General features: G+C 38.2%; 3 protein-coding genes across 5 annotated transcripts in view; 1 reads left to right on the forward strand and 2 right to left on the reverse strand.

Annotated features, from left to right (window-relative positions):
• Positions 1 to 387: 387 nt before the first annotated feature.
• Positions 388 to 13,296, reverse strand: CEP76 (centrosomal protein 76). Of its 2 annotated transcripts, none has more exons than XM_061448832.1 (12): positions 13,159 to 13,296; positions 11,926 to 12,081; positions 11,504 to 11,585; positions 10,922 to 11,146; positions 9,722 to 9,907; positions 8,951 to 9,048; positions 8,132 to 8,260; positions 5,906 to 6,097; positions 3,833 to 3,999; positions 2,588 to 2,921; positions 1,190 to 1,407; positions 388 to 744 (listed from the first exon to the last, which is right to left on the reverse strand). In XM_061448832.1, the coding sequence occupies exons 1-12, from the start codon at positions 13,219 to 13,221 to the stop codon at positions 606 to 608; spliced, it is 1,989 nt and encodes a 662-aa protein (XP_061304816.1). In that variant the 5' UTR covers positions 13,222 to 13,296; the 3' UTR covers positions 388 to 605. The 2 variants fall into 2 exon arrangements, with proteins under 2 accessions (XP_061304816.1, XP_061304817.1); XM_061448833.1 differs by lacking the exon at positions 13,159 to 13,296 and adding an exon at positions 12,567 to 12,809.
• A 22-nt stretch (positions 13,297 to 13,318) lies between these two features.
• On the forward strand, positions 13,319 to 19,973 carry PSMG2 (proteasome assembly chaperone 2). 2 transcript variants are annotated; one of them, XM_061448834.1, is made up of 7 exons: positions 13,319 to 13,488; positions 15,088 to 15,259; positions 16,041 to 16,099; positions 16,960 to 17,078; positions 18,464 to 18,637; positions 19,172 to 19,292; positions 19,721 to 19,973. In XM_061448834.1, the coding sequence occupies exons 1-7, from the start codon at positions 13,420 to 13,422 to the stop codon at positions 19,811 to 19,813; spliced, it is 807 nt and encodes a 268-aa protein (XP_061304818.1). In that variant the 5' UTR covers positions 13,319 to 13,419; the 3' UTR covers positions 19,814 to 19,973. The 2 variants fall into 2 exon arrangements, with proteins under 2 accessions (XP_061304818.1, XP_061304819.1); XM_061448835.1 differs by having other exon boundaries at positions 13,364 to 13,488; positions 15,092 to 15,259.
• A 6,483-nt stretch (positions 19,974 to 26,456) lies between these two features.
• Positions 26,457 to 27,952, reverse strand: part of PTPN2 (protein tyrosine phosphatase non-receptor type 2) — a 29,767-nt gene continuing 28,271 nt past the window's right edge. Inside the window, exon 10 of the mRNA XM_061448837.1 lies at positions 26,457 to 26,762. Coding sequence (XP_061304821.1) covers positions 26,741 to 26,762 — 22 coding nt within the window. The 3' untranslated portion in view covers positions 26,457 to 26,740. The remainder of the gene's footprint in view (positions 26,763 to 27,952) is intronic.

The raw sequence follows: 27,952 nt of genomic DNA on the forward strand, positions 1-27,952 counted from the left end.
TTCTTGGCTATCCACATCTTAACTTTACATGTTAAAAAAAAAAACAACAAAACAAATAGAAACAAACAAACAAAAAAATCCATTAAATTAATAGGATTAATAAGATTACTTTTCTGACTGAACTTTTCTTAGAAGCTGAATGTAAAAGCTATTGCTATGTCCAAAAGAAGCAGAAATAAACTTTTTTCTAAAAAGGACACATACTTCAACTTCAGAATTTCTAGGTCTCGGTCACTCACAAAGTACACCCAATATGCTACACAGAGAATCTATTACCCTGGAGAGGTAAACCAGACTTTTTTCTAAATGAATTCTGACACCAGTTCAGAGCTGCAGAAGAGAAGCTGGTATTTCATGCACACATTTTAGTAATTTGACCCACATTCATTTAAGTACTAAAAGTAACTTTTATTAAAAATAAGAATAAATTCTCTTTATAAATACAATCATTACTGTGTACACAATCCTCTTCAATGAACACACAGTATCCAAAAATCAGTGGCATTTATATAAAATACAATACTAGTTTTTAATTACATAATTTTATACATTATTTTGCAGATCTAAGAAGGTAGGAATGATGCTGGGTTGTTTGGTGTTTTTTTTCAAAGGACAGAACGGTATTTACAAGCAAACATGATCCAAACAGCACATGCAGATTCAGGGTATGCAAACACTCGTACACGAACCGCAAGTCGCACTTGGTCTCCCGTACAACAGATTATTTCTTCACAAAAAGGAGACCTGTAAAAAAGCAAAACAAGAGTAACAGATATTACTAAGCTATTATTAAAATTTTCAATTACATATGTGCGGTTTTTTTTTCAACTGTGATCAACCCTTAAATAACAATAAGCGTCATTAGTCTGTCACTACAAATAATAATATTGTTCAACAGCGCAGGGACTGTTGCCTTGGAGGAAAACAAGGCCATCACTGATCATTTGTAACAAGTGCAGAGAAATTAACTCCTCAATGTTTAATTTAACCCAGGAGAAGTCTATCATCATTGAACTCAATGTAACATAAAAGCTCTGTAACCCCATGACCCATTACATACACAACTCTTCCTTCAGTTATTTAACAAAATCAATTTTCTTTAAATTTCAAGCAAAAGAGTTGCAATTCAGAGTTAAGTACTGTTACTTTTAACATACACATGTATGTATCTCTTTATATTTAAACTTACCGAAGACATGTGGCAAATGCTCTCCTGGCATTTCTGTATACAAAATGGATTGGAAACCCTTTAAATGTGTGACCATCAGGTACTGCTCGTCTTACAGCGTCCTGAAACTCTTCATTTCCTGCAGAAATACTTGTTGCACGTTCCAGCTCATAGGCTGCTAGCGCCGGTGACAACAGGTAGGATAGATGGTCATCCCAAACAGTAGAAAGGCCAAGATCCTGTGAGGCAATTCACAGAATGATGACAAGTGTGCAGAATGAACATTAGGCTATGACTAAGCTTGTATATTGTATAGATTCAAATAAATCCATGACAAATCTTTAATTTGTAGTTAATGGAAGAGAAGCAGTATGATTTTGATATTGACTCACACACCAGCTGGAATAACCAAACACCACCAACAAAATATCAAACACTGAGCAAGAAATTAAGTACTAGACCAAAACAAGACCAGCAGAGTTGAAACTAGATGTTTTAGCTACAGTATCTCTGCATGAAATGTACGAAGGTAGTGCATAAATACATAGCAAAAAATATATGGGAAAGATCAACTAAAAAAAACCTCACATTTTTCAGAACTGTCTCACAGGGAAACCCACTTCTGAAAAAACAGTGCACAGTAGCTCCCCAAAACGCATACAGATTCCACGTACCTTCCTCCTACCATCCCACAAATGCAACAAGGGAGAAAAATCTACCACATTATGTGTTCAACATCACATGAGACTCATGCTCTGAGAATGACACCCCAAAGGCTGAACATTGTGTGGTGAAATAAAAACTAAACCAAAAAACCCAAACATTAAAACCAGACATAATTTACCAGGGATTTAAAATATTAATTCCTCCATATCCAGCACAGGAAGATTAATTTCTGGCACATTACATGTAAAAATTCTGATATAGGACAAAACTTATTTCTAGAAATACCTTCAGATTTTACAAAGCAGTCAGAGTAAGAACATGGAAGCTGAAAGCTTGCTTTTATCTAGGAACCAAAACCACTTGTGGTGGATAGGCAAAGCCCACCACCAACCAGGTCTGGTCTTCCCAGCTCTTTTACAGACCACTCACAGGTAATCTGCAGGTGCCAGTAAGCTGAAGATCAGACACAGGAGAGGCAAAGGCAGGGTGGGGGGAAGAGCCCACACAGAAGGCTACCAATCACCACTGCAAACAGTAAGTATGATGTCTAAACTAGTTCAGTACAGTCTTTCCAAATAATTTTTCAATTACTTGACTTTTCACATACCACATTTCTGAAAAAGCTGATGGAAAACATGCTGCAAAGATACAAGTATGTTGAAGTAACAAATGGCTACCTAAAACAAGTGAAAACTGTAAACCCATGCACCTTTATTACCACAACAGATCAACCACAATCTTTAAAAGTGTTACCTTTCTGTGTTCAGAGACCAGTAGTCTCAGCTGCAACTCTATCTCGTTGCTTGCTATCGCAGCATCTATTGTGGAATCACACAGAGGAGGGAAAGGGGGAACTGAAGATGTTGATCCAGGTGGACATACAGATTTTATTGCTTCCCCACTCATAGGTTTCCATTTAGATCCATCATGCAGGTCAAACACACAGACCTCCACAGCATCAGACGGCTGACAATTTCCAAAGAACTTTTGATGGTTGAAGACACAACCTATTGTGCGATAAGGATACAGTGGCTTGGGTTGTTCAACTAATGGAGGGTCATCAGGCTTGATAGGTCTGTGGATGTACCTAACCAAAAACATTCAATGTCTTATTAATACACCTTATTTCAAGGCAAAGTAAAAATACTTAGATGGGTCAGATACAAGCCATCTCTCTTTCTAAAACTGTAAGCCAAATTTGTTAAGTTTGGGGGGGTTTCATCCTCCCAAAATGGCATTAATTTATTTACAGAAAAATAATTATGCACATTTTGGAAACATAGCATACAATAAACTAATACATCCCTTTTTTTTTTTCTTTAAATCTAGACAAATAAGCTAATTGAACTCAACAGCAATTAAATTTTGCAATGATAACAATATACCCATACAGTTTTCCCACTATTCATCTCATTTGGAGAAATAAGTCTTCAAATGGTAATCACAGGATACCTAAACAGTGTCAAAACAGAATCGCTCATTTTCAACACTGGATATAACAGGTTCCAGAAGCTCTGGAACACAGAAGAACTGTAAGTGCCCTTCTAAAATGACTCAAGTGAGAATCTCAGACTTGCACAGATTTTTGCAGGAGAAAAATGTAATATAACACTGATTTCACAGATGAAGCAAGTTAAAAAATACTGGTTCCTAAACAATAACGTCAGGTTTTATCTCCTTCTTTACAAATGGTGGCAGTGATAGCTTCAATAGGAATCAGCTACTGCAAGACAGTTACTATACAGTATTAAAGCTACTGAGAACTGCATTACAAATTGTGGAAATATTTCAGCTCACACTGAACCAGTTCTTTTCCAAACAAAAGCAGTATACAGAAAAAAGATTCAAAGACAAAACTCACCTGGATTACATTCCAGCTGCATGACAGAGTGTAAAGATAAAAACCACAAAAAGCCCAACAAATATCCCATGCAAACCTCAACATACTGTTCGCTTTGATAATGCACTGTTCACTTTTCTTGTATTCCTTTTACTCACCTATGCCCTGTTAAGCTCTCCCAAAAAGTAACTGTTCCATCAGTTCCAAGAGTCATTACCCAACTATGGGGGACTCCTTTTCCTTTTGTTCCAACACATACAAAGGCTTCCAATCCAAACCCAAGCAGAAGACTGCACAGAAGGTTAGCATGATCTTCACAGTCACCCTAGACAGTAAACAATAGTAAACTGGCTTGAGTATCAGGTGTGTATTAAATCTTAAAGAAAAAAAAAAAAAAAGTGGTATTTCTCTAACCATCATTTAATACATCATGTTTCTCTCTTGTTTACCTAAAGCACGTATGAGAAGTTGGGCTTTTAAGGTTTTATTTTTCTGTAACAGAATAAATCTATTTAAAAATAAATAATGTATGTTCAAATAATAACTATATTTTTTATTCAAATATCACTAAAGCTAGAAAACATCTCTTATGATTATGAAGATACCTTCAAGTATTGCAAAACCAGAATCTATAGACCCATGAAGACAAACCCCACATTTTAATTAAACATAAAAGCGTATGTAAATAAGGCAAATACCTGACATAGTACTAGAGATTACGTGGTATTTTCACACAGTTAGGAAATTTAGTCACTTAGTAAAATGTAATTCTACTGTTATTTCACTGCCTTGAATGTGTTGGCAAAGTTGAGAAATTAAACAAAGATAAAACAACCCCCCTCACAGATCTAACTCTAAAGCAGCTGAAAGTCACATGTAAAGTTGCTTTTCGCCTCAGTCAGAAAACCCATTTCTTTCATAAATACATTACTCCCATTGATAATTCACATAAAAGTTTCTGAATATGATGTCTAGTATTCTTTGTCTCAAGTCCTTTACAAACAGTAGCTGTAAAGTAAGAACAAAAACTCGTGCAACAAAGCCTTCATAATACAAAGCACAGCATACAGAAGTGGAAGCATAAGGCTCTTTGATGCTATTCAGAATGTTGAAAATATAAAATTCAGTGTTCTTGGATGTATCTGTTCATTACACAGATAACACAATCTTCCCCTACAGTAATGTACAAGTGAAATATGCAGGAAAGCAGGTTTAACCAAGTTTCTAGTGAATCTGTGTTCGTTTAATAATGCCACACTACTTCCCACAAGAAAAATAATAATGATCCAGCTGGTGTGTAAGGGGCTAAATTCAGCTATTTTCTATACAGCTTTCCACTTCTGCCTTGAAGGAAACCTTTTCTCTATGCCTCCAAACACAATGGCCCTCAAACTCAAAAGTCACTATCATCATCTCCATCTGAAAGCCAGCAGGTAGCAAGTGATGCCTTTATATGGTACCTATGCATGATACGATATTCAGAGGCAACAGCTAAAGCCTGTTCTGTGAGGCCTTTGAGACAGATTTAAAACCTGGGATACAGCTCCTGCTGCCAAGAAGATGACAACTTTTCAATACAAACACGTTAGTGGCATTACTTTTGAACACAGAAGATTCTCTATGGCAATGAAAAGCATCGACCACTCCAAAGAGGTATTAAAAGAGACTGCTATTACTTTTAGCCATACAACAGAAAAGCTATGATCCAGAACGCGTTACAATTTGTTTCATTTATTACAGTCTTATGATACAAATGTCAAATCACCAAGAACTAGGTTGAAACCATTAGTAAAAACCCCCATCTTGCAAAAATGGAATGTAAAGATTGTCAGTATATTTTAGCCCATCTAAAAAAAAAACCAGCAAAAGAGACTTTGAGACTTTTTCAACTTTTCCTGGATTAGTCCAGATTTTAAACCAGTGTCCTGCACACTAGCAGAGGTTCACCAAATTATATGGGATCTTCGAAAAGCAAATGAACGCAAACAAGCTCATTGTCAACCAGATGTACTGAGGAATGGACCCAAACAATAGCAGTAAAGAAAGTCTGTTCCAAAGCCTTGTTGTCTATTTAACATCTGTTTCTCTTTAAAAAATATCTTAAACAAGTTATTGCAACATAATTCTCCAAATTTTATTTAATCCATGTATTTGCAGCCTGTTTTAAATCACCAGCTCCAGTTAGAATATGATACCACCTACTGTGTCACACAAGGACTATTTTCACATACCTTGTTTCTACATAAAAAAGCAAGAAGGGTACACCACTGTTCTTGTTTGCCACCACCTCCTCCGATGACAGGAGCTCTTTCATAACCCAGGACACTGACAAATCGTGCTGCTTGTCTAGGTGTGTCTAGCAACCGGCCTGCTCGAAGTGGTCTGATGTATGAACATACCGGATGGTTTACTCCATTTTCATCCTGAAAATGTAAAATACAGTTATTTATCATGCATGAAAATATCACAAAAGATTCATCTTAAGACTGTCTTCTTTGCAATGGGATATATTCTCCCTGAAATAATATCACTCAAAAAGTATTAAGACACAAAAATACTTCTGAATTAAGACACAAGATCATTACAGTTACATTTTTCTGCTTGTTCTGCCACTTGTAAGGACATTCTGGACTCCATGTTCAATTACCTGGAGCAGCACAGGCTGCAATCCATTTTCGTAAATGGATGAGGAACTGTTCATGCACCACCCACTATTAATTTCATTATCATCAAGCAAAACACATTATCATCAAGCAAAAAACCAAACCATAACAAATCACATACACCCCTCCCCCCCCCAAACCCACATCAAACCCAAAAAAAAGCATTAAACATTTAGGAACTGATTCGAGTTTAAAAGATGTCTATTAGCTTCTGAATTTGAATACTCTACCCCTTGTCATAACACCAAAAAAAAAAAAAAATTTACTCCCAACAAAATAACTAGATTTATATAAAAATAGTAATAATACTAAGAATTTTTAATTTATTGGGAAAAGGAAAGAATTACTGGAAAAAGGTCTATCTTATTACATGCTGCAGGGAAATACTCCGATTATCAACTATTAAAACTTTTTCAAGAAGTACAAAATTCTTCCTTAGTTGCCTAAATTGGTACTTTGATGTTAATACATTTAAAAAAAGGGATCAAAGCCTTTTAAATCTCTGCAGCTTCATGAAATGATGGTCTACTGTAGATTTCTGGGTGCAGAAAGTAGAATACCATTAATTCACACCTTGCTTTATTCTTGAAATAGGAAAAATCCCATTTTTACCTCATGTCCCTAACCAAACTCTCAGTTCTAGAATTCCCTATCTAATTAGGTATGTTTCTCTATATACTCTGCTCTGAAACCTTCTGTTGCTTGTTTTGCCCCACACAGAGTAGCTTCCAGGTGGATGAAAGGCTGGTAAGGAACACAGCCAGGACAGCTGAGCTGAACTGACCAAAGGGATATTCTGTACCATGTTCAGCAATAAAACTAGTGGGTATAGGAAGCAGACTTGTAAATTCATCCCTGCTTGGAAACTAGCCGGGCATCATCCTGCTGGTGGCAGGTGGCAAGTGACTGTCTTTGCATCCCTTTCTTCCCACTTGTCCTTCCTTACTGTCTTTCACTTACTAAACCATCTTTATCTCAACCCATGACTTTTTCCTCACTTTTGCCTTTTCTACTGTCTCCCTCATCCCACTGGGATGGAGTGACTTACTGACTGGGTGAGGCCTCAGCTGCTGTCTAGGATTTGAAAGCTCACATCACTACTGAACACTTACAGTACAGCCAGAATGGAAGCTGCTGCTTCACTGAAGAGTACGCAGAGATCACTTCAGGATGTTACTTTGAGATAATAAGCTACTGTGCATTATCTGTGCTAGGAAAACTGCCACTAACAAGCTAAAGTCATAGCATGAAAAATGCAAGGATCATACCATTTCTTTTACTGAGGAACAATTACCATGGAGCAATTGACAGTAATTTATTACCCTACAATAATTATGTCTATTGTTATGAGACATTACCAGAAAGATTGTTTTACAGATCACACATTAACCAGAAAGATTGTTTTACAGATCACACAGAGCTCAAATATTGTGCACATATGTTCTAGTAGATTTAGTAAGTGCATGTTTTGTATTTTATCTGATATAAAATTTGTCTGAAATAGTTTGCATGCATAAGTTAAGTCTTGGGCATTTGTGAGACTAAACAGGCTTTATCACCTCTTACACCAGAGGTGGTTAGATCAACCCTTCTGTGGGCATTATGCTGTTACGCTTCAATATACAAACAGAAGTTACAAATTTCTTTTTTTTGCATGATACACCACATGTTGCCCTGATCCGAATGTAACCACATCATAGATCTATAGAGATTCCATATACATATAAACCTCACAATAAATCAAAAAATAAGAAGGCAACTTAAAGATTTGGTATAGTTGTACAATTTACAAACCTGTGCAAAAATCTTTACTAGCCTTGTGCTGTGTGTAGGCCTAATCTGTAGGTATTCTCTCCACCATTGTTTAGCATAGACAAGAAATAACCGTTCTTTTTCTGCTGTTTTCTGACGTTCCAAAGCAAACTGCAAGTAAGAAAAACAAACAAATCACATGTACATGAATTCCAAAACAGAAGAAAAAAAATGGGAAACACCCCCCCCCCCCAAAAACCCAAAGAAAACCAAACCAAACAACATAATAAGTACATTAACATGAAATCCTGGCATATGTGAAATAAACCTTAAGTGTGGTACACAAATACTGAATAACAGTATTTTTAAATTAAATCCAGTGAGCTAAAACCTCAAGCTACATTTCTTGTTTGCAGGCTCATATGTGAAGCTTGACTGAAGTAGTGGTCATCCGAAGTGATGCATTTCTGCACAGAAGGACTGATGAGCTTTTGATGTGCAGAAGAGCATCTCCATGTACCTTCAGGCCAAAATTTACTGGCTTTCCAGGCAGAACAGCTGACTTGAAATTATTGTTTCAAATGGGAAAGAGAGCAAGAAAACATACAGTACTTGAGGAAAATAAAGGTATAATATTTTTCTTCTTGAAGTTTTGATACAGGTAATCAGAAAAACTACTAAAGTAATAATTCAAAGTAATGTTCAGTGTAAACAAAAGTGGTTTAAAAAAAGGTGATTATATTTAAGTTTAAAGGGAAAAAAACAAAGTAGCAAACACTCAAAAACCCACAGCCCTCAACATCTACACTAATCCCCGCCCCCCAATAAAAAAGTAAGCAAGCCCTCCCAGAAATTACTTACTTGAGTATTAATTACTTCTGGAGACAGCATCTTATCAAGTTGTGGATACATTTCTAGTCGAATGTTTAAAACACCAGCGGAAACCTTCGATTCTGTACCTTTTAATCAAAATAAATTTTAATGAATTCTCTCAAAATTAATTTACTGAAGACATTTCAACCAAACAGGAGCAAATAACTACAATAAATGTTAGCTATATAATTACAAAAAAATAACTAAACATCTTTAAATAAATGCAAAATAAGCATCTTTATTTAAATTTCAAACTCAAATGAGGCTGTAAGAAAGCATAATATGGCAAAAAAAGCAGACAAGTAGATGTGAGATAATTATCCAAGGCCCTTGTCCTGGTTTTGGCTGGGATGATTTTCTTCCTAGTAGCTTTCATCATAAAGTAAAATATAATAACAATGCAATAATGCTATTATAATAATATTGATAATACTGTAATGAAATAGATATGAAGGAATAAACCCCGCCCCTGAGGAAAACCAAACAACCAAACATGAAGTGATGCACAGTACTACACCCACTGACCAATGCCCAGCCCATCTCCAAATAATTATTGACCCCCCCCAGCCAACTCTCCCCAGTTGACATACTGGGCTTGATGTTCTATGGTATGGAATACCCCTTTTGCAAGGATGCCTGATAGTGATTTATGAGTTGAACTAAAATTAAACTACATCATAAGTACCACTTTATGCTTACAAGCAAGCCCAGTACCCAGTATTTTAAAGCCATCATTACAGCCTTATTATTTATCCTTACCTACACCCAGGAGTTCAACAGCAACATTTGTTATGCCATTCTCTGCAGCCAAGACAGATCGCCACTCCAAGAAATAGGATGCTACTAGTGTTGTTTCACCAAACGTGTCTGTTTTGATCAGCACCATATGCACTGGATCACATATAGATAACATAGTGGTTGCATCCACCATTTTACTTCCATCACCTGCCATTATTAAACCAAGATAAGACAGCAAGAATATTATCATCCTAAATCTTCCTCAGAATTAAAAAGTATGCATTTACATTCATTGAATACATCGCACTTTAAGAAAAATCTCATGTCCAGGAGTGTAAGCAATGATCCCATCTTAAAATCAAACTCAGTTTAGGACCTAGCTACAGAGAGGTTACAGTTAATTTACAGAGGAGATAAAGATTCCTATAGCTGAATACTCAAATGTAACTGCTTCAACTCTACAAAAATTAAAATGGAATTAGCATTTAGGAAAATAAGGAATATTAAAGGACCATTTATGAAAAGCAATTGAAAAATATTCTTTTAATAAGTTGGAATGCATCACATAAACTAACTGTACATCAGTATTTAGGAAACAACTTTCCCTGTAGTTAAGCTTCACTCTACAATATGAATATCTCCAGGAGCAGTAGAATTAACAAATCTGGGGTTTTTTGCATCTGTGGTATATTCACTCCCTTGTCAACTGCAGTAACTCTGCCTTTCTCTGTGTTTCCTGATGTCACATAAGCTACCCTGGATTTTTACAGGATTCAGTCAACATTCAGAAGTCTTTTCAGAACATACTTAGCTCCTACCATGTTCCCTGGCTACCAACAGAAGAACGGTAATGCAGGCTGTGGATGACTGACTTTTGTGCAGGTGTTTGCAAACTGAACTCACACTGCAGATTCCCTTCCACGTGATTACAAATTCAAATTTCTCTTCTTCATTTGTCAGCACAAACAGCCACCTTAGCTGAGACTATCATCTTACTGTCAATTATGGATCAAGTTGGTCAAATTCAAAAAAAAGAAGAGGAGGCCAGAGTAGAGAAATACCTAAAAGTGGCATAACCTAATACTGTAATCAGTTTCCTGAGGAACACATGATAAAAAATAGGAAAGAAATCCACTAAAGAGCTGTAAACATTTCACAAAACTCTCAAGTCGGAAAAAAACAACCCAACAGCATCAGCTTTAAACCCACAATATTCCTTACCTAGGCTATCCTTGTGTACTTCAAGTAAAAAACCATCACGAAAATCTGGGTCACAGGCACAGGCTACAGGTTTAGAACGGAAGCGCTGGTTTCGAAAATGTAAACACAGAGTGAAGGTAGAACAGATCTGGCCAGGCAGAGGCTCTGGTTCCTGAAGATGTTCCAGAAAAGCTTTTCCACCCAAAACCTGAAGGTAAAGATACCTCCGTGTTGGGTCAATGTTAGCTGTAAAGTGTAGCAATAAAAATGAAGAGACTACAAACAGATCTTAGAATGCATAATAAACATCAGTTAACTAATAGGATACTAGGAAAAAGAAACATTTTTGAGACAAGTGCTTAGGATAAAGTGATTTTACAATGTATGGAAGTTATCTTCATGTAAAATAATGAAATAAAGAAAGAAGTTGTATTTTATGTGACACTAATTTCTGCTGCTTACATGAATTTACTTCCTCTATATAAGCAGGAAGAACATCTACCTTTACGTCAGTAATGGATTACTAATTCAGAGTCCAAAAGTCATAACTTCAAATTTCTCTCAAAACTAGGATCCAAATATTAAAATAAATAAACAACATACTTTTTTTCAAAACTGGTGGCTCTCTGTCAATGAAATGTGTTGATGGTTTTGGAGCTGAAGTCCTCTCCTTTTCATTCCCATCCTGGAATTACAATTAAAGACTTTTTTTGAGGCATCAAGGGATGCAACAGTGCTCTTACGGCAGTCTTCTAAAAACTAAATAATCCACTGTTTTAACCAAATGCCATTCATCAGGTATGCCCTGTTCTAGTACTCAAGATGCAACAAATTGAACAAATATTTATGATGTAGTATTACCATTAACCCAATTTTAGCATATGCATTAAGCTGTTCTGCTTCTATTACGTCACAAATCAGTAAAACCATTATAAACCTTTAAAAGTACCATGTTCTGACTTTGTTAAATCTAAGTCAGTAAGAGAAATGAACAAAAATATTTTAACTCTTCAAAAACTACTTACAGTTACAAATTTAAGTTCCTTCATAACATCATCAATGATTCCTCGTTGTCTTAAAGCTTTTATCAGATCTTCTGTGGATAACTGCTGATGCTCAGGTGCTAACTCTTCACGTATAGTCTCAGCAAGAACTTCTCTTATCCTGCCATGGACATCCATCTGAAAGAAAATTCACTATATGCTACAAACACCTGCTCTTTCTACGGTAGCAGCTGTGACTAAACAGTCACTCTATTCTCTAAAATCTAAGTCTATTCTCCTAGGAACACAGAATTAACTACACCAAAACATTAATCCTTTCAGAACTGATCAAATGAGTCACTATCTCACTAAAGCTCTACCAGTTACAAAAGTTATGGGCATACAGAACCTGCGCATTTTCACTGCTCTTGACAGTATCCCCCGCCTTGAACTTCCCTCCTCACAAAAAGGTCTGCAAATCTATTACAAAATGGTTGCTGCCTCCCTCAAAATTCAAACTTAGGATAATAGCTTATTTTTGTTAAATAAAAACACTCTAGTGTGAGGTGCCACTGTCCATGGCGGGGGGTGGTGGTGTGTGAAACTAGATGATCTTAAGGTCCTTTCCAACCCTAACTATTCTATGGTTGTATGATTAAGGTGAAAAATACACCTTTGTGTACTCATAGGTAAGGTGCAAAAGTAGTAAATCTCCACTGCGAGCTCCTCCTGTGCTCAAAAGGGGGTTAAAGAATTTCTGTCCTTCACCTCAGCTGTCAAACTGCACGGATTTGTAAAGCTGTTTCTCACACAAGAAGAACGTTACGGCCACAGCCACCACGCCTTGAAATACTTCGTGATGCGCGAGTTAAAGCATTCATATTTATTTTCCCGTCAGTTCAAAATGAAGCCCCAGGCCCAGGGTGCAGACCCCGCCGCCGAAAACTGCTGCCGTCCTCTCCCTGAACGAGGCAGCGCCTGACAGAGAGAAGCCATGGGGAGGTGGCCGGGGACGGGCCTCAGCTCCATCACCCTGTAGCCCGGTAAACAGAAAATGAGAGAGGACCGGAGGCGGTAGGAGACGACGCGGAGATAGGCCGCACGCGGGACAGCAGTTCGAACTGTTGCGGGCCCCCCGGAAGGGTGCGCAAACGCCAGAAGGCGCAACAGCGCCTGGAAACCACAAGTAGGGAAAATAAAAGCAAGGCGATGGAGCTAGCACGCTGCATGCCCTACCCCCGCCTCAGCGGGCACTGCTGTCACCAAGGGACCCACCTTGACGAGCTGCTGGTGGATGATCTTCTTCAACTCGGAGGCTTTCTCCGGCGGCAGCGACATGGCGGCAGGGCAGGAAACGAGCCGCAACACTCCTCAATGGGGAGAGGGCCGAGGAGCCTCTCGCCGCCGACAAGGCTCCACCCCCAACCGCCCTTCCAACGAGCGCAGTGCGTGGGGGGCCGTTACGGCCGTTACTCCCCGCCCCGCTGAGGAGAGAGGCGTAGCTCCCGTTGCATTCTCCCTTCTTTCGCGGCCGGCATGTTTGTTCCGTGCGACCATGGCGGGCCTTCCGCCACTTCCGACTTTAAAGGCTTCACTCTGCTCATGGTGAGTTGCGCTTCTGATGCCCCTGCCCTGCCCTTAATGGGCTTGAGGGGGCGCTGCTCGAATGGGCCAACCCAGAGCGAGCGAGCGGGGCTCGCCGCTGCTCTGGGCCTGGGCGCCTGAGGACTGCTGTCTGTGCTGTGGGACGCGGGCGGGGGCTCGTTTTCTTGTCTCTGAGGGCTGAGATACTTCGGTTTCCTTCTCCCCTGCTCGGCGTCGTTCCTGGGTACTTGCCCGCGGGAAAGCGGAAAGGCGCTGGGCAGGCGACTGTGGTGTCCTTGCGTATATCTTGCCGTGTGTTTTGCCGCGTTAAAGAGGATTTGAAGGGGTCTTTTCCAGAGCTTAATTCGGTCCCTTCTGTTTCCATCAGTTTCTCCCTCCTCAACTGCCTGGCTTTTTCTTCTGTTAAGCTGTTGTGTGCCGGGCTATAGCTATATGCTGTCTCTCTAAAATTAAAATGCCACATGTCATTTTGCAAGTTTTGTAGTACCTATGGGTTGTCACTGGAATAAAAGCTTTTTTTTTTTTTTTTTTTAAATTTAGATGAGATATATGTTTCGAATGAAAAAAAATCCTTGTTTCTGCTATATTTTAACCGATTAGGGTTGTTTTAGGAAGTGTTTTATCATGCATGGTATGAAATCAATTTAAGGTACTCGAGGTTACTTTGTTTATTGTGAGGTAAGAGTTCTAGTGCAGGCTGCGAAGTAAAACCATTGTTTTTCTTACCAGTGAGTCGCTTTACTGTATTACCTAAAGGTAACCCTATCACTTTCCATCGAGGGCTGCACAGCCCGGGATGACTCTGCAGGCTGCACGGGAAGTCATTCCAGATCAGGTGGTGAGCAACAGGAAACAGATCCTTGCTGTTTTCTGTGCCTAGGAGTATCAGGCTATTGAATACTAGCTATTTTGTAAGCGCTGTTACGTCCTCTTTCACCGTGAGCTTATTGACATCAAATACGGCAGCAATTTGTAGATAGTTTATAACTTAGAGGGAGGCAACCAAAACTTTAGTTGTCTTCCTGTAATAATTTCTGTAAAAGGACAGAGCTCTTGAATTTGTCTTTCTGTGCCATTATATTAGGTCACTATCTGCCCCGATTGGTGATAAACTATAGCATTTCCTATGTAATGAATCCAAGATGACCCTTAGCATTTTCATTATTAAAAAATTAAAAAACAACCTGCTTTTGTATATGGGTCAATCTAAGATTTGTAGGTTCAATATGTAATATCAGCATTACCATTAGGTGTCACTAGGTGACTAGGTGCCAATCTCAGCATTAGGGGTTTGAGCTTCTTTTACCTATTCTGTATCCAATAAAAAGAGAGGAAGGAGACAGGTTTTTAAAGCATTTGTTTAAGTTTACAGCAAGACAGGGATTATTTAGAGAACTGGCTAGGATGTTTTTTGTGGGACAGTGTCCAAAATCTATATTAGCAATCTGCTAAGGAATAGTCGCTTTTGTCAGAGGATGGCTAGCCCCTTTCAGAAATCATGTTTGACTAGAACTGAAGTAGTTTAAACTTTTACTATTTGAAGAGTGTCTTGTATTGTCCATAAAACACACTATAATTCAGTAACTTCTGTTACTTCAGCCAGCAGTGTCGGTGGGAAATGTTGGTCAACTGGCAATAGATCTAGTGATTTCCACGCTTGACATGACTAAAGTTGGTTACTTCTACACTGATTGCTTGGTGCCAATGGTTGGAAATAATCCATATGCAACAGCAGAAGAAAACTCAGTGGAGCTGAGTATAAATGCTGAAGGTGAGTATTGAATGCCGAAAGTGGTTATTGAATGCTGAAGGTATTTGCAAGCTGCAGAAAGTGCAAGAATGTCATGGTTTTTTGTTGTTACAAAAACTAATGTCAGTAATAACAAGTTCAGTAAGTAACAGATAAAAATGTATTTACACTTCACAAAGGAAACTATTTTAAGTTATTTTGGATAATCAATTTGACACATGGAACCAGTAAGAAATCATAGAATCAAATGCCGAATTTCAACTATTTACAGTGCAGTCAAAACTCTGGTTTTCATCCAAAGCAACATGAAGGGTATTTGGAGAAAACTGCTAGAATGCAAGCTGAAATGTTCATGTAGAAGGCCATTTAGCCTTTCTTTTTCCTCTTCCTTCTTTCCCGCCAGTGTTTGCCTTTTTTCTTGTCTGGTGTTTCTCCCTCTCTCCCCTTCAAAGTCTTAGTTTCTTTCCCTATATTGATCATTGCATTAAATAGTTTGTTGGTTTTTTTTTTCTGTCTTAAATCATGCAAGTCTCAGAATAATCTGTCAGTCTCTGCAAAGCTGCATAACAAGATTATCCAAATTGTTGCAGGAGGTAGATCATCATATACTTTTCTTCATTCAGTCTGTTGAATTTATGACAAGTTAAGTCCAGTGAAGACAATGCTCAAAAATACATATTTTTAACTGACAGCTGGAAGGTTTACTATCCTGAGGTTTGTAAATTGGATAATTCTGGATACTTCTAGACACAGATATCTCTCTTGCTTTCTTCTTACAAAACTTAATTATTTCCTATTATAGTGTATTCGTTACCTTCAAAGAAACTTGTAGTTCTGCAGATCAGATCACCATTCATAAAGGTATGAAGGTGCATTGATTGTTCTTACTTCACTCTTCATTTTGAATAGCTCTGCTGGCAAATAGCTTAAATGGCCTCGCAAAATGGTTTTTCTACAATGTGCTATAACACCTTTCAGCTGATGCAATTTCAAGTGACAAAAGCTGACATGCACATTTATTGAGGTTTGAGGTTTTGTTGTTTTTCCAAGCCCAATAACAGTCCACCTATGTTATTAACACTCTTAAAAAATGGTCTGGGTTTTGTCTTCTTTTTTTTTTTTTTTTTTTAAACTCTTTATTGGGTTTGTGTGTTCTTTTATTGTAATAGCTTGATTTTTTTGAGTCAGTCCAATTTAATTATTTCACAGTGTTCTATATTACTTTAAACTGCATTCATTAGGTAAAAATGAAGAATTTAAAATTACTTATTAATTGGATAGTGGCTGTAATTTAAGCAGAATGCCATGCCAGAAAAAAAAAAAAAAAAACAAAAAACAAAATATGCTGCAGTTTTTAGCAGTTGACAGTGTGGAAAAATCCTGTGTGATCCTACCATCCCACCTTACTGTAAAGCATTTTCTGTTGGTGTTAATGGCATACAAAAAGGGTGGTACTGTTGTTGTTAATGTGGGCTTCATGATAATTTTTATCATTATACATGTAGTTTTGATTAAGTAAACAACCAGAGTAATAGTCTGCTTTTTAAAACTGTAACATCGAAGAATAAATGGATATGAAGAAAAATCTGCATCACTGCTAAACATTATATGTAACAGCTACTATTGTTAGCTTTTGTCTTGTGTGGGGTTTTTTTGTTTGTTTGGTTTGTTTTAAGGCACAATATGTTTTTCACTTCTTTTTTCTCTTTCATTTTATTAAGAATAAGTACAGGCCATTCTGTCAAATGCTGCTTTCTTGGGTGAAAAGCAGTAGATGTGCCAGAGTCATTCTTCTGTCTAGCAGCCATGCCTATCAGCGAGATGATGAGCAGCTTCTTGGGTATGTTTGTGCCGTTAAAATAACTAATTAATGTTTCTGTTCTTTTTGACAAACTGACATTATTTCCTTCTACTCCGTTCTTTTGGCAAGGTTCTTTTGCTTGGGGGAGGGGGGGAGGGAAGAAAGGGGGGGAGTGAGCAAGAGGGCTGCATGGTTCTGATTTACAGCCTGGGCTTAAACCACGACACCTGTGTACATAGGTTGTAAAATAATGTACTGTTAAAACATTATGTTACACAGGATTGGTCTCTAAACTTTCTTAGTTGCTGCTGTTGAAAGTATTGAGCAAAAGGCCTGCACTGTTAGGCAATAGAGCCTCAGTTTTACCTTCTTAATTGTTTGTGGCTGCAAGCAACCTCAGGGATTAACTGCTAACATATAGGTCACAGACTAGATTTTTAACAGTTAATTGGAATATTGATTAGTTTCTTATTCTATAGTTTGAAAGTTTTCTTTAATGTAGTAAGTTATTTAATATAGTTTGATAGTGGAAGTTCTTATTTGTTGGGAGTTAACTCCAAGGTTCAGATGATACACGTTTTTATTAAATATTACTCCTTTAAAAACAAGCATTACTTACTGATTGAGGACATCAGGACTGGTGATGTAAAAAAAGCAAACAAGAAAACCCCAATATTTTTGCAAAAGACCAATTTTTATCCTCAGGCTGTATAAATGTGTAGGGCTTTAGAGGAAGTTTAAGTGCATTCACGTCTCAGATACAGTTACCAGTGATATTTGCATCCAGTTGCAGAATAGCCAGCGAACATGCAATGAAATGAGAGGGACTAATGGTTATTTGATGTGGTCTGAGTCGTAAGTTGTGGTGGTTTAAACCCCCTCAGCACCAGAGAATCTGTTGCAGCACCAGAGAATCTCTTGCAGCACCGGAGAATCTGTTACAGCAGATTCACTAAAGAGCAAGGGTAGTGCATTCAGAAAATACTTAAGACTTGACTGAAGTCTACATATATTTCTGGTGTGAGTTTATTAAAAGTACTGTATCATAGTGAAGTCCAAGTTTACCCTAACAAACTTTAAATTAATCATCTCCTATCTGAAGGAAGAAGAAACACATTTTGTTTGTAAATCATTTAGCAACCATGAGCAGTTCTGCTATTAATGTGCTTACATATCAGGTACTTGCCAGTTATTTGAGCCTTTAAAAAAAGGGTACCTTAGTTCTCTTTGTGGCAGAAAGTTGAGTAGTTTGTACTGTTTTGAAGCTGCATTTTAAATTTAAATGAAGAAGGGAATGTCAGTGCACTTCTTCATTGTAGGTGTGAGGTCCTCTACCCTCACCCTCCACCCTGCATCCTTCTGTCACAGTGACATTGGTAGTGTCTTTTATTGTCAGACTGAATGTATTCTTGATTTGTTTATAGGACACCACTACGCTACCTACTTACACCTGACCTTGAGAAAGCAGTTGGAGGTCTTATGCAGGAGCTAAACTGGAAAGAAATGGAGAAAGTAGCAGCTTACCCTGGAATAAATGATACAGAAAAAGTACTACATATTCCTGGAGGTGGCATCACAAAACGATTGTTTACAGAGAGGTAAGTTGCCTTAAGCACAGAAAGGTATCAGAACTCTCATTTTAAGTACATGGGTAAAATTATTTTCTAAACTGTTATGGTATAGGAAACGTCCTAATAATAAAATAATAATAATAATAAATGGGAATATCATGACTAAGGTAGTGATACGCAGCCTGCAAAACTGCTGTTTGAAATGTCCTGAAAGAAAACAAATGATTATATCAAAGGATCTCTATAAATGCCCCACGAACACAAAAATGCAAACTAACTGTGTAAAAGAGGTCCTGAGTAACACTTCCATGATGTAGGATTTCTGCCTCACAAAGCAAAGAACAGATTCTAGACTAAGAACATCAAGTGTGAAAAAGCAATCAAGGAAGTGTGGAGAGGGGAAAAAAGGCCCCACCTTTCTATATATGCATACATTTTTACTTTGGTTTTGGTTGGTTTTTTTTTAACAAGCCATATGCAATTGTTGTTGCTCTTAATGCATAAATGTAGTTGTTCTGGGTCTAGAAATTAAATAGAAATGCCTGCTCATTTTTGTTGCAGCTGCTCAAAAGGAATCCAAATGGCAGTTCTTTTGAAATTCTGCTCAGAAGGTGACAACATCCCTGATGCATTTGCTCTTGTTAACTATCTTAATGAATGGCTTCAGTTAATTAAAAGTGAAGTAAGTGCTGTTTTATCTAGAGTTCTTGCATTTGTATTTTATAGCCACTATTTTATTTTTTTCTTCAATCCAGGACATTAAAAATGTTACTCAGCTGAATTTTAGGAAAGTTAAAAACATAATGGTTGGGTTCCTTTTGGTCCTTGGTCATCAAGTATATGGCAAATTAAAGACACGTTTTGCTTCAAACCTCACTGGAAATTTCACCACCTGAAAAAACAAACCTAAACACTAACTCTTTTGTTTGACAGCTGCGGGAGAAAATTGTGTAAGGGTTTGATTGAGTTTGAACTTCCAGTCCTCTTCTCTAAAGCAACCCATGATATATTGATTCTTGAAATGCTGCCTGATGTTTTAATACATGTGCCAGAGATAGAATTGCACCATTACTATTTAAAACTTAATGAGTTATTCTGATTCTATTGCAGAGTGACAATTCCACAGATACTTCTTCACAGTGGAAAATACCAAGTTCTTGGCGCTTACTTTTTGGCAATGGTCTCCCACCTGCACTCTTCTGATCAATTTTGAACTCCTCTGTAAGTCACATGTGCAGTCTCAGATGTCCCTTGAGAAGTTATTAGTCATTGCCAAGCAACCGCAGCTTACTTTGTGTCTGCATTAATTCTTTATTTAAGAAAAATTCCTTTAACATACGTGGGTAGTAGCTAAAGAAATGAAGGTGATTTTCACAAATTGACCAAAGAAATACATTTTGTACAGTTCTTTATTGAATAACTTTTGTTGATTTTGTTTGTTTGTTTGTTTCTAATAAAATATTTTTGAAAAAAAACTTTTTCTTTGGTTAAGTGTTATTGCTATAGAAATATTTCTGGTGCACCTTCTTCATATAGCTGAGAACTTGAGATTGATGTGCAGGCATAGATGTTTCTTACAAAGATAAACCACTCATCTTCTGTGTGAACTGTGGATCTTAGCGTTTTTGTCCACAAAAACCTTCCTGGTGATCTAAGGGAAGCTCAGAAGTGATATAGTTCTGCTTTTGTTTCCCAGTACTGTTCTTGTTACTTCACCTGGTGAGACTGCAGGTCTGTTGGGCTCCTCCTGCAGTCTGCAGGAGACAGCAGCCTGTTGTATCTTTTCTGCTCTACTTCCATCATATAATTTCTGTTCTGCTTCCAAGGACTGCAGACTAAAGCCTTCTAGGTAGATAAGCCGCCTTATGCTGATCTGAGGATGAATACAGTGCTCTGAAATGTAAAGGAATTGGACCGTTGCCCTAATAGCAGTCAGTCTGGTATCTGTGTATTTCATAAGCTTAGTCTGAGACACCAGTTGTGTGATGCAAAATTCATGCATTTAATGTTCGTAATAACACTTCTTGTGTTATTAAGCTATGTTTTCAGTTTCGGTCTTTTGGAAGTACTTGGCCACATCAGCTTATTTAAAAGTAACTTTAAATCTAGAATTTCAGAGTTGTGACCTATGAATTAATACACATGACACAAGGCATAATTTTAAATATTTAGTCTGCTAAATATGTGGGGTTTGGTTTGGGTTTGTGTTGGTCTTTTTTTGTGATGTGGTCATAGAATCATAGAATAGTTAGGGTTGGAAAGGACCTTAAGATCATCTAGTTCCAACCCCTTGCCATGGGCAGGGACGTCTCACACTAAGCCACGTCACCCAAGGCTCTGTCCAACTTCGCCTTGAACATCGCCAGGGATGGAGCATTCACAATTTACTTGGGCAACCCATTCCAGAGCCTCACCACCCTTACAGTAAAGAACTTCTTTGTTATACCCAATCTAAACTTCCCCTGTTTAAGTTTTAACACATTGCCCCTTGTCCTATCACTACAGTCCCTAATGAAGAGTCCCTCTCCAGCATCCTTATAGGCCCGCTTCAGGTACTGGAAGGCTGCTACTGGGGTCATGCCAGTAGAAAAAAATATGAGGAAAAGGAGCAGCAGCAATCCTGAAGAGATATGTTAAAGGTTTAGGAATAAGATTCAGTAGTCAGCTTTGCTTGAGAACTTGTGCCTGGTAGTAAAGAAGAGCAGTTCAGTGAATATGACTGATCACCCCAAGGATGCCATATTATTTGTCTTTTTGGGGTTTTGAGGTGAGAATCACAGTGAATGACTGTCAGAGAGAACTAATATTTGAGTGAATGTTCAGTTACTGTTCTTTTGCCACAAAACAATAAGAAATTTAAGTGTTTCCTAGTCTTAATTCTGCTCTGCAGAAGCAGATAATGCAGGGCAAACTGAACCTTGGAGAGCTGGTATGTAAAGCAAACACTTCATATAATTGTATGTCCAAATGTCTTAAAATAGAGGTAGTCAGTCACAAACCTAGGTATGTGTAGAGTGATTAGCACAAACTACTGGCTGCTGGCATTAGGAGAACTGGAAAGACTTCAGGATTAATTATATCTGTAGTGGTTCTGTTTTGTAAAGGTTTGGATTGTATTAACACTAATGCTTCTTAACACTAAATGCCATACTAGAACTGCAAAGTAATCCTTTGCTCATACTAATAAGCGTTTAGTAGTAATGCACAAAGATGCCACTTTTTGTGAAGATGCATCTTTTAGGGTGTAAAAAAATGAGCTATGGCTAGATCTAAAATATTTGGGAATGACTGTTGTGCCTGTGATTGTGAATCAAAAAAACTTACCTGACCAAAAAGCACTTTGCATACAACAAGACATTTAATCAAGTAACATGACGAAAAAGATCACCTTAGTCCTAGCTTAAAGATTTATTTTGTCTCATGGCCTTGTCATTGTTTTGTAAAATGTTTGAGTTTCTGTAGGCAACTGGAAGGCTCTATGACTTGCAGCCTGCCTATATAAAGATCAGGTCACGGTGATACTTCATGCTAGCAGATGTTTACTCAAATTTTGCTTTTTTGAAAAAGGACTGATGACCTAAATATTCTTCTGATGTCATTCTTCATTGTGATGGGTTCTCAGTTTTTCTGTGACTGCAGTACACTACCTCTAACTGGACAGCAGTGAGCATGGAGAGGTTTGGTAACTTACAAGAGTGTAATTTACTGCTGCACATTAGTTTGAAAAGCTGAATCTGCCAAGCTGGTTGAAAACTTTCGCCTCAAATGATTAAATACTTAGCTACTTTAAGCAAATACTGTTGTAAATCATAAGAACTACTTGCTTATTCTTATGCACTGCTGATTCTGGAACTGAGTATTTTCCTTTATTAGAATCTGACCTACTAAGAAGTCAGAAGTTGCAGCTGATCACAGCCCTGGTTGAGGCTTTCAACCTGAAAGCCAGCAGGGTATATCAGATCTACCAGTAAAATCAAAAGCTGACCTTAGAATGAAGCCGTAGGAGATATTCAGTTCTCCCTTCCACACACCAATGCCTCTGTATGGTCTAATGGCCACGTTTGGTTTGAACTGTGGCTTTGCTGACATACCAGAGAACAGGTCAAGAAAAAATGGCCTGGAAATTTAAACATGCTCGTTGTAGAACATGCACTCTGTTATTTTAGAAGAGTGGGTGGATATGGACAAGAAGAATTCTTTGAACTGACAGCTGCTACATTGAATGGTGGTATTTAAAGGGGGCAAAATATTTAACTCATGGGGTTGTGTTGGAATCAGTAAACAAACCAACATGATGGAGATGGCAGTTTAAATCAGCTGTATCTTCTTGAAGCTTTCCTGAGATGAAAACCCTTCTTCAGAAGGAAGAGGATGAACACCTACCTCTGCATTACTTTAGTATTTCTACTACATGAGCATGAGACTATTCCTGCACTGAAGGTATGTCTTCTTTTTTTACACTAAATTGCAAGTTACTGAGTGTTACCTATCAAAGAGTCAGCCTTTCAACTAGAGCTTGCACACTGCTTGTACAACAAGTACAGTTGTTTGGAAGCAGTTATGTATGCACTGGAGCTACTTCATGAGGCTTTTCCAACCATAGAATGTTGCTGTGCCAGGGAAAAAAGGAATTATCAACAGGCACAAGCATTTTAAGTTCCTTATGGCCTTTTTGTTGGGTTTTTGTTTGGGATTTTCCTTTTTTTTTTTAAATATGATTGTATAATATTTATTTAGCTACTTGAGTACTTAGTTCCTCTGGGATCAAATTACCTTCTTCATTTAGGCCTCTTCACAGGTGTCATTATTCTAGCACCCGTGAACTTCAACCACACTGCAGTAAACATATTTAATATCTCTGCCATCTGCAGCCTTGTGTTTCGTATGATGCTAGGTACTGCAGACAAATTGTAGAGTAGGTGTGTTGCATCATAAAGAGTTAATTTGTGTAAAGCCTTGGTGTTTAAATAATGTGTGACATATGAATAGCAAGCCCAAACAGGGTTTGCTGCACCTGTTTGATGCAGGTACACAGATCTAGAATATACTGTGCAGATCTAAAATATACAAGGTACTAAAAAAACTTGGAAATACTAATGGCAACTTCTGTGGCTTTTAAAGGGTAAGTTAAAAAAATCTGAAGGGTAAAACCTTACTTGGGCAGCAAGCAGTGTTGCTTGGGCATCCACAGAAAGTTCATCAGGGAGGGAAAATTTGTATTAATTATATTAACCAGGATGCAGTGTAACGTGTGCCCAGTGGCATTTGAGATGCTGCAGTTCAGAAAGTGTTTAACTACAAAACTCTCAGTCAAAATCCAAGCAGCTGTGGTAATAGATTAAATTGCAATCAGAATCAGGATGGCTTGAACAAGGAGAAGCAGTGATAAAAAGCTAGAGGGGGAAAAACTAGGATTCTGAAGCAACAGCAAGAGTGTGTTTGATCACCAGACCACAACCAAGAAGCATTTTGAATTTTTCTGAGGCATGAGAGTTGCTTTTTATCTCTTCTTCTTGTGATTACGGATAAAGGTGCAATTTTGCATGAAAATATTCTCACAAATAGCTTAGATATAGTAATTTTTTGCTGTCATTTTGGTTGAGCCAGTAGTTACATTACAAACATCTTGGGGTGCTTTTTTTTTTTTGGGGGGGGGGGAACCTTAACAAAGATTAAGTATTTTTTAAACAGCATCTTAAAAACCTCGATTGTTTCAACTGTTTGTAAATAAACCACTACAATTAAGAGTGCAAGCCAGCCAAGCTTCTTTTAACACTCTCCATCTGTTTCTAAATACAGATACGCTGGTAGTCCCTTAGGGCTCATGTGCTCACAAGCAGGGCAGGCAGGTGGCCAGATGCTGCACTAATAACCCGCTGTGGAGGTTGACAGGAGAATGAAATCCTGGGTTCAGAGAAGATGCTGACTTATCCTCCTTCAGGAGTCAGGCATCTGAAGAAAATCTCTTTGTGCACTAACTGGGAGAATACATCATACATGAAGGCATCAGGTAAGCTATTCGTAACATGATGGCAAGACACTTAAGAAGGCAGAAAGCAGCACTTGAAGATACTTTAACCAGAAGCACCATTGTGTAGTTAAGGAGCAGCAGCTAGGATGGTTTTCCTACCCTCTTTTGCTCAACATACTCTCTACAGCTTCTTCATCTTTCAATCTAAATCTTGCAATAAATTTATGAGAAAGGCAGGCAATGGAAAAGTACAAGATTATATTAGGATTTGGGTGTCTTATTCTCTTCTTTTACTCATTCGACTGATTTCTGAACCTGTGCTCGTCATAAGCAGTTTTCCACTGCTGGCATCTCTTTTCAGCTATTAAGAAGCATCATGAGACATGAAATGTAATACTAGTAAGCAGTTAAAACCCTAAAGTTTTTACAATTTATTACTTTGAGCTCTTGTAAATTTTTCCACGCTCTCTGAAGTTCTGATGAATTCCATGCTCAGAATTGCATCAGCCTTCTCCTCTCTGTTCATCCAATTCCTGTGTTACACTGTCATGCTGCTGTCTTTCCCTCTGGAGCACAGAGATCCCCAGAACAACGATGAGTTAGACTACTGTGTCCTCCACCTAGGAGTTTGCACATATGACAATGTTACCTTTGTTTGTTGGATTGGCAGGTTTAACCACCACAATCACAGGGTTTATTGCAGAGGTTTGCATAGACCTTGATCCCTCATCAATGCTCCTTGTCAAGCTGTACCACCTTGAAAATGAAAGCTGAATCAAGTTGTGATGTTTTCTCCATAACACAGCCTAAGGACAATACTAGTCATATAAAGCGAGTAAAATTTTTAGACAAACCAGACTCTGGTGATTTGGACTATTTCAAGCATGTACTTAGCTCAAGTAATGGCATTAAGTACTCCCGATTCAGCTTCATCTTCATGTTAAACACAACTCCGAATACAGTTGCTTTTAAGATTTCAGGTTGCTGCTTATTTTAGCAAAAGCAGTCATAGTTGGCCTAGATTTCTCACCTCTTCCCTGCTGTACTTCCAGTAACTGTATGATTTGTACCAAATATGCAAAGTACAAATTACATCTAAACCCCACCACATACCAGTTTAGCCAGTCTTATTAAACAGTTTTTTAGTGAATTAAGGTTTATCCGATACTGAGAATGCAGCAAATGCAGAATTTCCACCAGCTCTGCTACAGAAGGCACAGGGGTGGAAACCCTGTTGAGTCTATCAGAGGAACTCCCATCAGCAGCACTCCCCGCTTACCCCTTGCCAATGCCACTGTTGAGACTGTGCTGGGGAGAACGCCAAGGGGAGATGGGAAACGTGAAGTATCATACATACAACACACTGTGACGGCACATTTAATAAAACCACCGCTGACTTCATGCGCTTTGCATCTGGCCTTTGGCTCCCATTAATTAACTATGACCCAGGTAGGGAGAGGTCAGCTTTCCCCTCTTTCCTCCCTTAAAGCATCACCAACAAAACACTTCCCCTTCACATGGTTACTCTGAACATTCTGTGCAATTTTTATCTAGTAAGCGTAAGAAGGATTACCAAAACAACCGGATTAATAAAATAATATTCCTAGTGTTGTATTACAACAGAAATGTGCTACAGTTCTTCCTAGCTCAAAATACAATACTTAACATTAAGGAAATATTTGCATAAAGCACATTCTAATCATATTGCCATTTCCAGTTAAGACAGGATAGCAGGAAACCTTAAGGGGAGACATACCTTTTTTTTGCACAACAGGTTCTTAACAGTTTCTCCCTAACATAATGTGCACACAACAGCATATTGTCCTTTTAAAAAAATATTTAATGCTGCCACAAAGTATAAAAATACAGTAAGAATGGCAGTACAAACCAAAATATTTCCTAATTTATTTCTTTTACATCATTTCTACATTAATACAGGCATCGTAAAAACACAAGATGGCAAATTATTTTGTTTTGCAAAGTAGCAGGCTGCTGGTGGTCTTCATCCCCTCGCTGCCGTTTACGCTGTAAACAGATAACTGAGGTCTTCTTGGTACTTAACAGACCTCACTTTTTGTTCCCGAAGAGGGGTCATGTCTCGCTTTGCATGTCAATAATTTGCAGTTTATAGCTGCAGAATATTCACAAGTCTTGAAGGCTTAGGTGTCAGTCAGTCTCGGCCTGCGACACAACGCAAAAGAAAGTCACCGATTCAGTACACAGTTTGGGGGTAAAAAAAAAAAAATAAATAAGCACAGAGAGCGGCTTTGCAACTCGCTACAAACACCAAACAGCTTCTCGCACATCTGGAGCAACTACTGACTATGGTCTGCTGTAGCAAGTGCTCTCGCCAGGACAGTTTCCAGCATAAGGCACTTACTGGCTGGAGAGCTTGAAGTATGGGTCTCAGCCCAGCAAACCCCTTCCTCGTGTTCAACCACAAGCACCATAGCAGTCCCCTCAGGCCTTAGTGAGGGCAGGGAGGCTGCACCTCAACAACACCGATGTTGCCTTTCATGGCTCTGTGGGCCAGTCCCAGCACAGCAGCACGGAAAAAAGTGTTTCTAGGCAAAGGGTTCTCACAGGGAGGCAGACATTCTAACACTGGGTGGGCTGTGCTACAAGAAGGTAAGGCTCTATTCGGAGGAACACAGAAAAAGACCTTGGTGCTTACAGCACCAGACATCCAAGCTGCTACAAGTAAAACACTTCTAAGTTCTGCAAGCACTGCACTGATTCATAAAGCAGTTCTCCTTGATCAGTTCAGACTCAGTAAATAAATTCTTCCAAGTATTTATCCCTTCAATTTAAATAAAGACTCAGACAGAGATGTGATTTTGAACACATTTATTTTTCGTACATAAAAATGAAAGACTGACCTAAAAGGTTTTTGGAAAACAGAAAAGCTGAGAAAGACTACTGTGCGTTACGTCAACTTTGCAAATTCCATCCTCTGACTTTAGCCGCTTGGCCAGGCAGAAGACTTTTTCTTTTCTCATTGTTAACCTAGTTTCTTGTACAGTCCTCAAGTGTCTCAGGTTTAACTATAATGCCAAAGAGCAAACTAAATAATTTGGTTAACATTCAGTTAAACTTCAAGCTAGACAGGCTTTTTCACCACCCACAGAATCCAGTCACACACACACACAAGCATTTATGCCTTTTCCCTTTTCAGAGGGATAGAAACTGGCATCAATAAACCATTTCACTGAGGTTTAACAGAAGAAGCAAAGTTTTGCGTGCAACACCTTAGTTCTGTAAAATAAATCTGTATTGATGTTAAATTTCTATTTCATGCCAAGTTCAATTCTTTTACTTCACACATTTCAAGAATAAACACAGCTGTACCGTCACTCCAAGTGGACTGCCCC

This window comes from Pezoporus flaviventris, unplaced genomic scaffold, assembly GCF_033815535.1.
Source record: "Pezoporus flaviventris isolate CSIRO_AGI_PZ_B2104156 unplaced genomic scaffold, CSIRO_AGI_Pfla_v1 ptg000007l, whole genome shotgun sequence".
In the NCBI taxonomy this organism is placed as follows: domain Eukaryota; kingdom Metazoa; phylum Chordata; class Aves; order Psittaciformes; family Psittacidae; genus Pezoporus; species Pezoporus flaviventris.